This window comes from Cherax quadricarinatus, chromosome 47, assembly GCF_038502225.1.
Source record: "Cherax quadricarinatus isolate ZL_2023a chromosome 47, ASM3850222v1, whole genome shotgun sequence".
In the NCBI taxonomy this organism is placed as follows: Eukaryota; Metazoa; Arthropoda; class Malacostraca; order Decapoda; family Parastacidae; genus Cherax; species Cherax quadricarinatus.
The window spans coordinates 13,411,208-13,426,849 of record NC_091338.1 but is presented as its reverse complement, the minus strand read 5'-3'; the positions used below and the strand labels follow the sequence as shown (position 1 = coordinate 13,426,849).

Sequence of the window (15,642 nt, the reverse complement as noted above, 5' to 3'; positions counted from 1 at the left end):
AAGAGTAGAGAGACTCTTAGTGATTTTAATGTGTACCTACATGCCAGCACAGTGTGTAAGTTTATTTAGGTACAGGTGTACACAAGTTTAATTATCAAGTACAATACATATAAAATATACAATAACTTTAAAACACTTGAAATTTTGGAAATTTTCCAGACATAATAAGGAGATGTGCTCATGGAGAATGTAAACAAACTCGGTGGGCCCCTGTGACCGTATTAGAAAGACAGGTGGGGGGAGCCGTATAGCGAGTTTTGGTCATAATTTGAAATGTCCGTATTAGCGGAACACCGTAAAGCGAAACGCCGTAAAGCGGGGCCCTGCTGTACTCTGATAATTATACTTATTTTTTTTTTTTTTTCAACAAGTCGGCCGTCTCCCACCGAGGCAGGGTGACCCAAAAAAGAAAGAAAATCCCCAAAAAGAAAAACACCTTCATCACCATCCAACACTTTCACCACACTCGCACACCATCACTGTTTTTGCAGAGGCGCTCGGAATACAACAGTCTAGAAGCATACACATATAAAGATACACAACATATCCCTCCAAACTGCCAATATCCCAAACCCCTCCTTTAAAGTGCAGGCATTGTACTTCCCATTTCCAGGACTCAAGTCCGACTATATGAAAATAACCGGTTTCCCTGAATCCCTTCACTACATATTACCCTGCTCACACTCCAACAGATCGTCAGGTCCCAAGTACCATTCGTCTCCATTCACTCCTATCTAACACGCTCACGCACGCTTGCTGGAAGTCCAAGCCCCTTACCCACAAAACCTCCTTTACCCCCTCTCTCCAACCCTTTCGAGGACGACCCCTACCCCGCCTTCCTTCCCCTATAGATTTATATGCTTTCCATGTCATTCTACTTTGATCCATTCTCTCTAAATGACCAAACCACCTCAACAACCCCTCTTCTGCCCTCTGACTAATACTTTTATTAACTCCACACCTTCTCCTAATTTCCACACTCCGAATTTTCTGCATAATATTTACACCACACATTGCCCTTAAACAGGACATCTCCACTGCCTCCAACCGTCTCCTCGCTGCTGCATTTACCACCCAAGCTTCACACCCATATAAGAGTGTTGGTACTACTATACTTTCATACATTCCCTTCTTTGCCTCCATAGATAACGTTTTTTGACTCCACATATACCTCAACGCACCACTCACCTTTTTTCCCTCATCAATTCTATGATTAACCTCATCCTTCATAAATCCATCCGCCGACACGTCAACTCCCAAGTATCTGAAAACATTCACTTCTTCCATACTCCTCCTCCCCAATTTGATATCCAATTTTTCTTTATCTAAATCATTTGACACCCTCATCACCTTACTCTTTTCTATGTTCACTTTCAACTTTCTACCTTTACACACATTCCCAAACTCATCCACTAACCTTTGCAATTATTCTTTAGAATCTCCCATAAGCACAGTATCATCAGCAAAAAGTAACTGTGTCAATCCCCATTTTGAATTTGATTCCCCATAATTTAATCCCACCCCTCTCCCAAACACCCTAGCATTTACTTCCTTTACAACCCCATCTATAAATATATTAAACAACCATGGTGACATTACACATCCCTGTCTAAGACCTACTTTTACTGGGAAGTAGTCTCCCTCTCTTCTACACACCCTAACCTGAGCCTCACTATCCTCAAAAACTCTTTACAGCATTTAATAACTTACCACCTATTCCATATACTTGCAACATCTGCCACATTGCTCCTCTATCCACTCTATCATATGCCTTTTCTAAATCCATAAATGCAATAAAAACTTCCCTATCTTTATCTAAATACTGTTCACATATATGCTTCAATGTAAACACCTGATCTACACATCCCCTACCCACTCTGAAACCTCCTTGCTCATCCGCAATCCTACATTCTGTCTTACCTCTAATTCTTTCAATTATAACCCTACCGTACACTTTTCCTGGTATACTCAGTAAGCTTATTCCTCTATAATTTTTACAGTCTCTTTTGTCCCCTTTCCCTTTATATAAAGGGACTATACATGCTCTCTGCCAATCCCTAGGTACCTTCCCCTCTTTCATACATTTATTAAACAAAAGTACCAACCACTCCAACACTATATCCCCCCCTGCTTTTAACATTTCTGTCATGATCCCATCAGTTCCAGCTGCTTTACCCCCTTTCATTTTACGTAATGCCTCACGTACCTCCCCCACACTTACATTCTGCTCTTCTTCACTCCTAAAAGATGGTATACCTCCCTGACCAATGCATGAAATTACTGCCTCTGTTTCTTCCTTAACATTTAAAAGTTCCTCAAAATATTCTCGCCATCTACCCAATACCTCCATCTCCCCATCTACTAACTCCCCTACTCTGTTTTTAACTGACAAATCCATATTTTCCCTAGGCTTTCTTAACTTGTTTAACTCACTCCAAAATTTTTTCTTATTTTCATTAAAATTTCTTGACAGTGCCTCTCCCACTCTATCATCTGCTCTCCTTTTGCACTCTCTCACCACTCTCTCTACCTTTCTTTTACTCTCCATATACTCTGCTCTTCTTATAACACTTCTGTTTTGTAAAAACCTCTCATAAGCTACCTTTTTCTCTTTTATCACACCCTTTACTTCATCATTCCACCAATCACTCCTCTTTCCCCCTGCCCCCACCCTCCTATAACCACAAACTTCTGCCCCACATTCTAATACTGCATTTTTAAAACTATTCCAACCCTCTTCAACCCCCCCACTACTCATCTTTGCACTAGCCCACCTTTCTGCCAATAGTCGCTTATATCTCACCCGAACTTCCTCCTCCCTTAGTTTATACACTTTCACCTCCCTCTTACTTGTTGTTGCCACCTTCCTCTTTTCCCATCTACCTCTTACTCTAACTGTAGCTACAACTAAATAATGATCCGATATATCAGTTGCCCCTCTATAAACATGTACATCCTGGAGCCTACCCATCAACCTTTTATCCACCAATACATAATCTAATAAACTACTTTCATTACGTGCTACATCATACCTTGTATATTTATTTATCCTCTTTTTCATAAAATATGTATTACTTATTACCAAATTTCTTTCTACACATAGCTCAATTAAAGGCTCCCCATTTACATTTACCCCTGGCACCCCAAATTTACATACTACTCCTTCCATAACATTTTTACCCACTTTAGCATTGAAATCCCCAACCACCATTACTCTCACACTTGATTCAAAACTCCCCACGCATTCACTCAACATTTCCCAAAATCTCTCTCTCTCCTCTACACTTCTCTCTTCTCCAGGTGCATACACGCTTATTATAACCCACTTTTCACATCCAATCTTTATTTTACTCCACATAATCCCTGTACTTAAATAAACTTACATACTGTGCTGGCATGCAGGTACACATTAAAATCAGTAAGAGTGTCTTATGTCTCCAGACGTCATATTAGTAATGATGATAATAATCATCGAGTCTCATTTAAATGTCGTCTATTACGTTAAATACACATTTTCATTAATCCATCCATGATATTTTTTTCAAAATTATATAATAAACACGATACATAACATAAAAAGATGATAAATACACCCTACAATAGAATAAATAAACATAAATATGAGATGTGGTAGCCAGATAACTTGTACAAGTGATGCCAAGAATAACATTTTCTCTAATCTAACATAAGAGAAAATGTGTTACTGGGGGTAACTGTAGAAAATTATTCCTTTCGTATGTATGTAAGGAAGTTTATTCAGGTATACACAAATACAGTTACATAGATTATCATACATAACAACATATGTGTAGAGAACCTAGGATAACCCAAAAAAGTCAGAGTGACTTATTTCCATTGCCTTCACTCAGAGCATCATTTCTTCTCAAAATGATGTTACATGAGAATGGGAGTGTTCTTCTCTATTTATTCTACCGCATCAATGTAGAGACAACATGTACACAATGTAACTTGTACACAAACCAGACGTGTACACTTTGTTTACAAAACTTACCTTCGCCTGGTTTGTTTACGTAACTCTGCGCCTGTACTCTCATGCACTCATTCTTTCTCTTTCTCATTTATTCGTTTTATCTCATTTAGTTACTCCTGACCCTACATTAAGACTACAAATATTTTAAGGTAAGTAATGAGTGAACTGTATATACATTTTATCGCTCTGGGATGCTTAAATGTAATAGAATATTGTGTGTAGGTGGGTTGGCCTGGTATGGTAGCCCGGCTGACTACCATACATACCACACTTGATTTTTTACAATAAATACTACTCATCTCACCCTATATTTTAAAGTAAGTAATGAGTGAACTGTATATACATTTTATTGCTCTGGGATGCTTAAATATCATAGAATTGTATGTGTGGGTGGGGTGGCCTGGTATGGTAGCCTGGCTGACTACCATACATACCACACTTGATTTCTTACAATAAATACTACTTGTCTCACCCTAGATTAAGACTATAAATATTTTAAGGTAAGTAATGAGTGCACTGTGTGTGTATTGTACTTTTTTATTGTTTTTTGATGCCTGGTTCTATTGCTAACTTAATATATGTTAGTGTAAACTTGTTATCTAGTGTTTGTATGCATTTGTAAGTGGAAAAAAAGGGTGTTCCACTTTACGGCAGTTTCCGCTTTACGGCGGTAGCCTGGAACCTAACCAGCCGTATAAGTGGGGCCCTACTGTATACCTACTGGCTTCTACTGGCTTTAGAAGAAGCGCTCACCGCAGTTCACTGAGTCTGATGGCCTCAGTTACTTGACGGCCGCATTCAGTGAGCTTGCAACATAGTGTGTTCTGCACCGGACCACCTTGTGGTGTGTCACCTGGTCTTAGATGGTAGACAGTACTCCCCAGACCATCTTACGGTGTGCTTCTGCCAGCCTTAGAGAGTATTTACAGGACTACCAGGTGATGTCTGCGGACTCACCGCCTACGCTGGTCAACTGTGGGCCGAGTCATCTGATGCTGTTTTAGTGGGACACTACATGAAGAAAAGGTTGGAGTGTGACACTGAACTGGGCTGGGACCGTAGTGTGACATTTAAGGAAGTATGACGGAGTATCACACTGAGATATGCTATAGGACCGTAGTGGAACACTGAGAAGAAAAGGGTGTCGTGTGACACTGAAGATGATCAGGTTGTAGTGTACATTGAATAGTGTCATGTGACTGGCCTCTGAGAAGAAAGACGCTGTGGGTGATAGTGTGCGACGCAGAGACAAGGGTGTCAAGAGTGACACAGTAGATATTGTGTATGATGCAGAAAAAAGGGTGTTGTGTGACACGGAGAGTAGGAGTGTCGTGTGACACAGAGAAAAGGGTGTCTAGTGACACGGTTGAGCAGGAGCATCATTACACGGAGGAAAGGGTGTCAAGTGACACAGTTGAGAAGGAGCATCACAACACACCATGGATAAGTGTCGTGTGACACAGAGCGTCATAAGGGTGTCGTGAGACACAAAGAATGCAGTTGATTACTTATTATTGTACAAATGTTATTTAGAATTTATTATTTTAGCATAGATATATGACACAGTAGTGTCTAAGAAAGTTGTACCCTGTATGTAGGGTCATTAATTATTATTTTAGATGCTAATAATTTATTATTGTAACATGTGTATGTTCAAATACCTCTAGACCAAAGATTGTGTTTTATATAATATTAAAGATTATTTTTATATGCAATTAAAATGATAAATATTTTGTGTATTTATGTATCCCGAACTCTTTATTACAAAATGAGTAAACTACCATCTAAAAAATCACTTTTTTTTGTAATGGGGACAAATGTCCTTAACTGAGTTTTTCATCGTTAGCCGAGCCAATATTTTGATGCAAAAATGTATCGGTATCAGATTTTATAGCTATCCGATGACATCGTTAACTGAGGGTCCACTGTATATTACCTGTTACTATCATAGTTCAATAGGTCTGACACAAAATTTCTCTGATCTGAAACTAAAATGTCTGCTAGTTAACAGCTTTCTGTTCCCCAGGTGCTTTATCCCCCTTTCTCTAATTCTGTTTGTGTGCATGAATTTGTGCAGGCAAGTAAAATCATTATATTACCTACCACTTCGTAAGCGGAGTCAGGGTGATCAGCAGTGACGTGATCCTGTAATGAAGTTTCCGTGTAGCCCATCTTACCACAAAATGGACAAGTTAAACTCTGAGGCTGGTCCACCGAGAGTGCCTCTCCCCCATAGTACACATCTGATAGAGAAGAACATGATGTTGATTAATGTGATTAATGTTAACATAGTCTGTTTGGACCAGGACTGCCAGTATCTTATCAGATGGTAACCACATGGGTGAACAGGTCAAGAAGCAATATTTCTGACATATCTCTGGAGCTTAAGGGATAATGGAAACTTTTATTTACAAATAGAATGGTAGAAGAATGGAAAAATTTAAAGAGAAGGTATTAAGTGCTATATCCATCTGGAAATTTTATAAAATTATATGATGAACATATTAATAAAAATTACAACCGTCCTGATGAGCGAGTGTGAAATGGAAACCTGTACTTGTTTTACATGATAGAATTGCTTTTTTTTTTTTGTCTCATAAACAAGCAGCATAACAGGTATATCTTGCTACTTTTACTTACACTTAGGTCACACTACACATGCATGTCCACGTATATATTTACAAGCCCATCTGGGTTTTCTTCTATTTTCTTAATATTTCTTGTTCTTCTTTATTTATTTCCATGGAGAAATGAAAAAAAGATTTCTTCCTCTGTAAGCCATGTGTGTTGTAAGAGGGCACTAAAATACCAGGGGCAAGGGGTTAGTAACCCCTTCTGTATAAATTACTAAAATTTAGGTAGGTAGTAGGTTGGTAGACAGCAACCACCCAGGGAAGTACTACCGTCCTGCCAGATGACTGTGAAACAGAAACCTGTAACTGTTTTGCATGATGGTAGGATTGCTGGTTTCTTTTTCTGTCTCATAAACACGCTAGATAACAGGGATATCTTGCTACTCCTACTTACACTTTGGTCACACTTCACAGACACTCACATGCATATATATATACATACATCTAGGTTTTTCTCCTTTTACTAAATAGCTCTTGTTCCTCTTTATTTCTTCTATTGTCCATGGGGAAGTGGAAAAGAATCTTTCCTCCGTAAGCCATGCGTGTCGTATGAGGCGACTAAAATGCCGGGAGCAATGGGCTAGTAACCCCTTCTCCTGTAGACATTTACTAAAAAAGAGAAGAAGAAAAACTTTATAAAACTGGGATGCTTAAATGTGCGTGGATGTAGTGCGGATGACAAGAAACAGATGATTGCTGATGTTATGAATGAAAAGAAGTTGGATGTCCTGGCCCTAAGCGAAACAAAACTGAAGGGGGTAGGGGAGTTTCGGTGGGGGGAAATAAATGGGATTAAATCTAGAGTATCTGAGAGAGTTAGAGCAAAGGAAGGGGTAGCAGTAATGTTGAATGATCAGTTATGGAAGGAGAAAAGAGAATATGAATGTGTAAATTCAAGAATTATGTGGATTAAAGTAAAGGTTGGATGCGAGAAGTGGGTCATAATAAGCGTGTATGCACCTGGAGAAGAGAGGAATGCAGAGGAGAGAGAGAGAGATTTTGGGAGATGTTAAGTGAATGTATAGGAGCCTTTGAACCAAGTGAGAGAGTAATTGTGGTAGGGGACCTGAATGCTAAAGTAGGAGAAACTTTTAGATAGCGTGTGGTAGGTAAGTTTGGGGTGCCAGGTGTAAATGATAATGGGAGCCCTTTGATTGAACTTTGTATAGAAAGGGGTTTAGTTATAGGTAATACATATTTTAAGAAAAAGAGGATAAATAAGTATACAAGATATGATGTAGGGCGAAATGACAGTAGTTTGTTGGATTATGTATTGGTAGATAAAAGACTGTTGAGTAGACTTCAGGATGTACATGTTTATAGAGGGGCCACAGATATATCAGATCACTTTCTAGTTGTAGCTACACTGAGAGTAAAAGGTAGATGGGATACAAGGAGAATAGAAGCATCAGGGAAGAGAGAGGTGAAGGTTTATAAACTAAAAGAGGAGGCAGTTAGGGAAAGATATAAACAGCTATTGGAGGATAGATGGGCTAATGAGAGCATAGGCAATGGGGTTGAAGAGGTATGGGGTAGGTTTAAAAATGTAGTGTTAGAGTGTTCAGCAGAAGTTTGTGGTTACAGGAAAGTGGGTGCGGGAGGGAAGAGGAGCGATTGGTGGAATGATGATGTGAAGAGAGTAGTAAGGGAGAAAAAGTTAGCATATGAGAAGTTTTTACAAAGTAGAAGTGATGCAAGGAGGGAAGAGTATATGGAGAAAAAGAGAGAGGTTAAGAGAGTGGTGAAGCAATGTAAAAAGAGAGCAAATGAGAGTGGGTGAGATGTTATCAACAAATTTTGTTGAAAATAAGAAAAAGTTTTGGAGTGAGATTAACAAGTTAAGAAAGCCTAGAGAACAAATGGATTTGTCAGTTAAAAATAGGAGAGGAGAGTTATTAAATGGAGAGTTAGAGGTATTGGGAAGATGGAGGGAATATTTTGAGGAATTATTAAATGTTGATGAAGATAGGGAAGCTGTGATTTCGTGTATAGGGCAAGGAGGAACAACATCTTGTAGGAGTGAGGAAGAGCCAGTTGTGAGTGTGGGGGAAGTTCGTGAGGCAGTAGGTAAAAAGAAAGGGGGTAAGGCAGCCGGGATTGATGGGATAAAGATAGAAATGTTAAAAGCAGGTGGGGATATAGTTTTGGAGTGGTTGGTGCAATTATTTAATAAATGTATGGAAGAGGGTAAGGTACCTAGGGATTGGCAGAGAGCATGCATAGTTCCTTTGTATAAAGGCAAAGGGGATAAAAGAGAGTGCAAAAATTATAGGGGGATAAGTCTGTTGAGTATACCTGGTAAAGTGTATGGTAGAGTTATTATTGAAAGAATTAAGAGTAAGACGGAGAATAGGATAGCAGATGAACAAGGAGGCTTTAGGAAAGGTAGGGGGTGTGTGGACCAGGTGTTTACAGTGAAACATATAAGTGAACAGTATTTAGATAAGGCTAAAGAGGTCTTTGTGGCATTTATGGATTTGGAAAAGGCGTATGACAGGGTGGATAGGGGGGCAATGTGGCAGATGTTGCAGGTGTATGGTGTAGGAGGTAGGTTACTGAAAGCAGTGAAGAGTTTTTACGAGGATAGTGAGGCTCAAGTTAGAGTATGTAGGAAAGAGGGAAATTATTTCCCAGTAAAAGTAGGCCTTAGACAAGGATGTGTGATGTCACCGTGGTTGTTTAATATATTTATAGATGGGGTTGTAAGAGAAGTAAATGCGAGGGTCTTGGCAAGAGGCGTGGAGTTAAAAGATAAAGAATTACACATAAAGTGGGAGTTGTCACAGTTGCTCTTTGCTGATGACACTGTGCTCTTGGGAGATTCTGAAGAGAAGTTGCAGAGATTGGTGGATGAATTTGGTAGGGTGTGCAAAAGAAGAAAATTGAAAGTGAATACAGGAAAGAGTAAGGTTATGAGGATAACAAAAAGATTAGGTGATGAAAGATTGGATATCAGATTGGAGGGAGAGAGTATGGAGGAGGTGAATGTATTCAGATATTTGGGAGTGGATGTGTCAGCGGATGGGTCTATGAAAGATGAGGTGAATCATAGAATTGATGAGGGGAAAAGGGTGAGTGGTGCACTTAGGAGTCCGTGGAGACAAAGAACTTTGTCCTTGGAGGCAAAGAGGGGAATGTATGAGAGTATAGTTTTACCTACGCTCTTACATGGGTGTGAAGCATGGGTGATGAATGTTGCAGCGAGGAGAAGGCTGGAGGCAGTGGAGATGTCATGTCTGAGAGCAATGTGTGGTGTGAATAAAATGCAGAGAATTCGTAGTTTGGAAGTTAGGAGGAGGTGCGGGATTACCAAAACTGTTGTCCAGAGGGCTGAGGAAGGGTTGTTGAGGTGGTTCGGACATGTGGAGAGAATGGAGCGAAACAGAATAACTTCAAGAGTGTATCAGTCTGTAGTGGAAGGAAGGCGGGGTAGGGGTCAGCCTAGGAAAGGTTGGAGGGAGGGGGTAAAGGAGGTTTTGTGTGCGAGGGGCTTGGACTTCCAGCAGGCATGCGTGAGCGTGTTTGATAGGAGTGAATGGAGACAAATGGTTTTTAATACTTGACGTGCTGTTGGAGTGTGAACAAAGTAACATTTATGAAGGGGTTCAGGGAAACCGGCAGGCCGGACTTGAGTCCTGGAGATGGGAAGTACAGTGCCTGCACTCTGAAGGAGGGGTGTTAATGTTGCAGTTTAAAAACTGTAGTGTAAAGCACCCTTCTGGCAAGACAGTGATGGAGTGAATGATGGTGGAAGTTTTTCTTTTTCGGGCCACCCTGCCTTGGTGGGAATCGGCCAGTGTGATAATAAATAAAAAATAATAAATTAAAAAAGAAACTCTAGTTTTTCTTTTTAGGTCATCCAGCGAGTCTAATCAAATCAAACTGTGCAAAGAAAAGACCCTGTTGAAGGTAAGCCTGGAAGTAGGGACAGGCAAACAGACAAGACCTCAATCAGAGAATCTTGAGGTGGAGAGAAAGTGCCAGGGGGCTTGACTTAGCAGTTTAGTGCAGAGAAGCAGTGATGAAAAGCAAATCAGAAGATAGAACATGGTCTCAGCAAGCAAATGCATAGGACTCAGTCAGAAGGAGCAGAGGTTATCAGGTGTAAACCATACCCCCGGCCGGGACTGAACCCGCGGATGAATCTTATTGTGGCTAGCTGGTCTAGTGGCTAACGCGACGGGCTGGAGTTTTGAGACTCTATGACCGCGGGTTTAATCCCGGCCGGGGGTATGGTTTATTTGCAATCGTGTCATTACGATTTCTTAAGTCAAGTTATCAGGTGTATCTGATCTTGAGTTCTGAGTCACATCTTTGTTTTTTTGTTTTTTTCATGGCTAGTCTAAAGATCCACTGATCATGCTCTAAGGTCTTAGAATTCTCATGAACTGGCAAGATTTCTTCCTTATAATAATATGCTTCCAAGTTGCACAATACATCCCTTACTGTGTAGATGGTGTCACCAAGTGTACTTTTGAGTTTTGAGGTGCCATTTTGTAATTCTTGAGTGAATTCAATGGTAACCACCATATAATCGCCACTGAGTTCTCTCAAGGATTACAAAACAGCCACAGTTGACATTAGTGTAGCAGATATTGCTGGTAGTTGCTGTTCACTGTCTTCTATGTCAGTCATTTCTTCTTCATAGGTGACTGGAGTTGTTGCTGAAGAAGTGGTAGGTTCAATGGTACTGGTTGGCTTGGCTGCCTCTGGGATGAGTACATTCAAGTTGTTGGAGTTTATGATCCCAAGTGTTTGAGTGGAGTAGACATCTGAGAATTTCATCTCTGGGAAGTTATCAAGATGGAATACAGTGGACCCCCGCATACCGATGGCATCACATAACGATTAATCCGCATACCGCTTGCTTTAATCGCAAAAATTTTGCCTCGCATACCGCTTAAAAACCCGCTCACCGATTTTCGTCCGAGACGCGTCCAATGTGCGGCCTGAGCCACACTCACATGTTCCGCCGGTGGCATTGTTTACCAGCCAGCCTCCGCGGTAACATCCAAGCATACAATCGGAATATTTCGTATTATTACAGTGTTTTCGGTGCTTTTTCTGGAAAATAAGTGACCATGGGCCCCAAGAAAGCTTCTAGTGCCAACCCTACAGCAATAAGGGTGAGAATTACAATAGAGATGAAGAAAAAGATCATTGATAAGTATGAAAGTGGAGTGCGTGTCTCCGAGCTGGCCAGGTTGTATAATAAACCCCAATCAACCATCGCTACTATTGGTGGTACAGCTGCTGCTGCTGCTGCACTGTCAGCTGCTGCTGTAGCATCGTCTGCTGCTGCTGTAACATCGTCTGTTGCTGCTGTAGCATCGTCTGTTGCTGCTGTACCACCGTCAGCTGCTGCTGCTGCTGTAGCATCGTCTGCTGCTGCTGTAACATCGTCTGTTGCTGCTGTAGCATCGTCTGTTGCTGCTGTACCACCGTCAGCTGCTGCTGCTGCTGTAGCATCGTCTGCTGCTGCTGTAACATCGTCTGTTGCTGCTGTAGCATCGTCTGTTGCTGCTGTACCACCGTCAGCTGCTGCTGCTGCTGTAGCATCGTCTGCTGCTGCTGTAACATCGTCTGTTGCTGCTGTAGCATCGTCTGTTGCTGCTGTACCACCGTCAGCTGCTGCTGCTGCTGTAGCATCGTCTGTTGCTGCTGTACCACCGTCAGCTGCTGCTGCTGCTGTAGCATCGTCTGCTGCTGCTGTAACATCGTCTGTTGCTGCTGTAGCATCGTCTGTTGCTGCTGTACCACCGTCAGCTGCTGCTGCTGCTGTAGCATCGTCTGCTGCTGCTGTAACATCGTCTGTTGCTGCTGTAGCATCGTCTGTTGCTGCTGTAGCATCATCTGCTGCTGCTGTAGCATCGTCTGTTGCTGCTGTACCACTGTCAGCTGCTGCTGCTGCTGTAGCATCGTCTGCTGCTGCTGTAACATCGTCTGTTGCTGCTGTAGCATCGTCTGTTGCTGCTGTACCACCGTCAGCTGCTGCTGCTGCTGTAGCATCGTCTGCTGCTGCTGTAACATCGTCTGTTGCTGCTGTAGCATCATCTGCTGCTGCTGTAGCATCGTCTGTTGCTGCTGTACCACTGTCAGCTGCTGCTGCTGCTGTAGCATCGTCTGCTGCTGCTGTAACATCGTCTGTTGCTGCTGTAGCATCATCTGCTGCTGCTGTAGCATCGTCTGTTGCTGCTGTACCACTGTCAGCTGCTGCTGCTGCTGTAGCATCGTCTGCTGCTGCTGTAGCATCGTCTGTTGCTGTTGTATCACCGTCAGCTGCTGCTGCTGCTGTAGCATCGTCTGCTGCTGCTGTAGCATCGTCTGCTGCTGCTGTAGCATCGTCTGTTGCTGCTGTACCACCGTCAGCTGCTGCTGCTGCTGTAGCACCGTTGTTGGTGTGGCTTATTGAGAATACCAAGAAACAATTAACCCCAGAGGATTTGCCACCCAGGATAACCCAAAAAAGTCAGTGTCATCGAAGACTGTCTAACTTATTTCCACTGGGGTCCTTAATCTTGTCTCCCAGGATGCAACCCACATAAGTCGACTAACACCCAGGTGAACAGGGAAAAATGACTGGAACTAGTGCTCATATTGGTGAATTTAAAGCCAGCAAAGGTTGGTTTGAGAGATTTAAGAATCGTAGTGGCATACACAGTGTGATAAGGCCTGTTCTGGAAGAAAATGCCAAACAGGACCTACAGTACTCAGGAGGAAAAGGCACTCCCAGGACACAGTGTCTCATCAATCAGTCATTGCTGCATCTTCAATAAAGGTAAGTGTCATTTATTCTTCATTTAGTAGAGTAGTACATGCACAATATATACTGTGCATGTACTACTCTACTATTGTGCATGTATCCTTCTCTTTGTGTGTAGGAAAATGTATATTTCATATGGTAAAATTTTTTTTTTCATACTTTTGGGTGTCTTGCACGGATTAATTTGATTTCCATTATTTCTTATGGGGAAAATTCATTCGCATACCGATTATTTCGCATAACAATGACCCCTCTTGCACGGATTAAAATCGGTATGCGGGGGTCCACTGTATTTTGTTGGTGGCTTTGTTAAACGTTCTTGGGTTAGTGCATTTTACACATGGATGGAGATTAGGAAGGCAAGACTTTTAGCTACTCCATGTTGAAAGTTCAAGGCTGGGTTCATTACAGGTGCATTATTAATGATATAAGGCTGCTGAGAAGTTTGCAGGATTTTCAATGTGACTGCTTGGATTGGAGTTGCTGCTGCATAAGTAGTATTCTTGGTGGAATTGAGTTTCTTCCTTCTCCATACTGATTATGTCCTTTCTCTTGGGACACACAGCAGCCTGAGTGTGGGGGTTACTGTTGCAGTCAAGGCATGTTGGGCGGTTTGGGGTTAGCAGTCTCTGAAGGCATGACATTCCTGGCCATATATTAAGCATTACCTCTTATCCTTCATTAGGCAATTTTTTGCATCATGGTCACAGCCACAGCAGATCCAGCATGGTGTAGTGCAGTGGCAACATTCTGATACAGGAAGCATCAGAATGCTGCCACAGAAAGTTCCTAGTGCTACCCCTTTGGTAAAGGTGAGAAACACGATAGAATTAAAAAAGAGATTGTAGAAAAATATGAAAGTGACGTACATTTAGCCAAGCTTGCCAGGATGTATAGGAAGTCAAAATCAACAATCTGTTCCATCCTGGCAAAGAAAGCAGAAATCAAGGAAGCTAAAATTGCAAAAGGGGTAAATATGCTAATGAAACAGAGATCACAAACAAAAGTCAACAAGAGTCTTCAATAAAGGTATGTAATATTCATTTATCATTAAAATTAGTCATTTATATTTATTTCTCATTGTTTTCTGTACATAAAAACTATAGCTATTCTTTAAAAAATGTATTTTTTGTTAATATTTTTGGGTGTCTGTAATGGATTAATTGTATTTACAATATTTCTTACGGGAAATATTACTTCGGTTTTCGTACGTTTTGGATTTAGACCGACCTTCTGGAACGAATTAAGTACGAAATCCGGGGTTCCACTGTACTGTATAAATGTAAATTAACAAACCAAACCAGGTCAACGTGACCTGAGACCAGGTCACATTGAAAAGGAAATAATGTGTTACAGGATCAGAACTATTGTATGAAGCTAATAGAAAAGTAAAGATATGTGTATGCTGAATGTAAGTAGAAACTATTACACTTTACTTTGTCATCTTGTGTAATCATGAGTTGGAAAGAAAAGCTCAGCAATCCTGCTGGAATGCAAAATATTTAACAAGTTACCATTTCACACTCTTTTGACAGGTGGGTAGTATCTCTGGATGGTTGCTGTCTGTCTACCAACCTACCTCTACTATGGAAGCAGATAAAAAAGTTAATACACAAAAAAAATGACTTACCAAAATCATGTCTGGTGAGGATACACTGCATGGGATGGTCAGTTGTGTGGCGGGTTGTTGTAGCCCCACCTTCATAACATGCCGAACAAAGGTCATAGTCATAACATATTAAACATTTGTAGCGCCGTCCACGGAAATTTGCCTTCAAACATGCATCACAGCTTACACCTGAAAAATTCATTTTTATTAATTTTAAATTTAAAATTCCATTAAGCATACATCACTAATATAAAAGGCTTTCAAACTAATAAAGACATAATTAATTCCTTTCAGTGGCCATCATGTAGAACATCATCAATGAGGCCAGGGTCTCCTCACATAGTGCTACGTCATGAGCTCAGATCACTCAGATAAGCTGTGAGCAGTAAATTTTGACCTAGATATGAGAGACTGGATCTGTGTGGCGAGTATGCTCAGCATAAAAAAATTCTGCCCTCACACAGTGAATGATGGTAAAAGCAAAACTGGCCATGTATTTGGTTTAAAATAGCAACTTTCAAGTGTTTTCTAGGATGGTTTTATGGTTTTTGTTGGTTGTTTCTTGGTATCATTTGATGGAATGGAAGACATACTACTGAAAGAGATGATTTTGTTTGGTTTCAGGAGCAGAAGTAGCTTGAAATTG

At 41.0% G+C, this 15,642-nt stretch overlaps 1 protein-coding gene across 5 annotated transcripts in view; it reads right to left on the bottom strand.

The window, feature by feature from the left end:
- The window catches only part of Kcmf1 (Potassium channel modulatory factor 1), a 108,829-nt gene that overhangs the window by 71,551 nt on the left and 21,636 nt on the right, over nt 1-15,642 (bottom strand). For all 5 annotated transcript variants that reach the window (XM_053787738.2, XM_053787739.2, XM_053787740.2 and 2 more), the window contains exons 2-3: nt 15,018-15,185; nt 6,095-6,234 (exon numbers count right to left, since the gene is read on the bottom strand). In XM_053787738.2, coding sequence (XP_053643713.1) covers nt 6,095-6,234; nt 15,018-15,185 — 308 coding nt within the window. The remainder of the gene's footprint in view (nt 1-6,094; nt 6,235-15,017; nt 15,186-15,642) is intronic.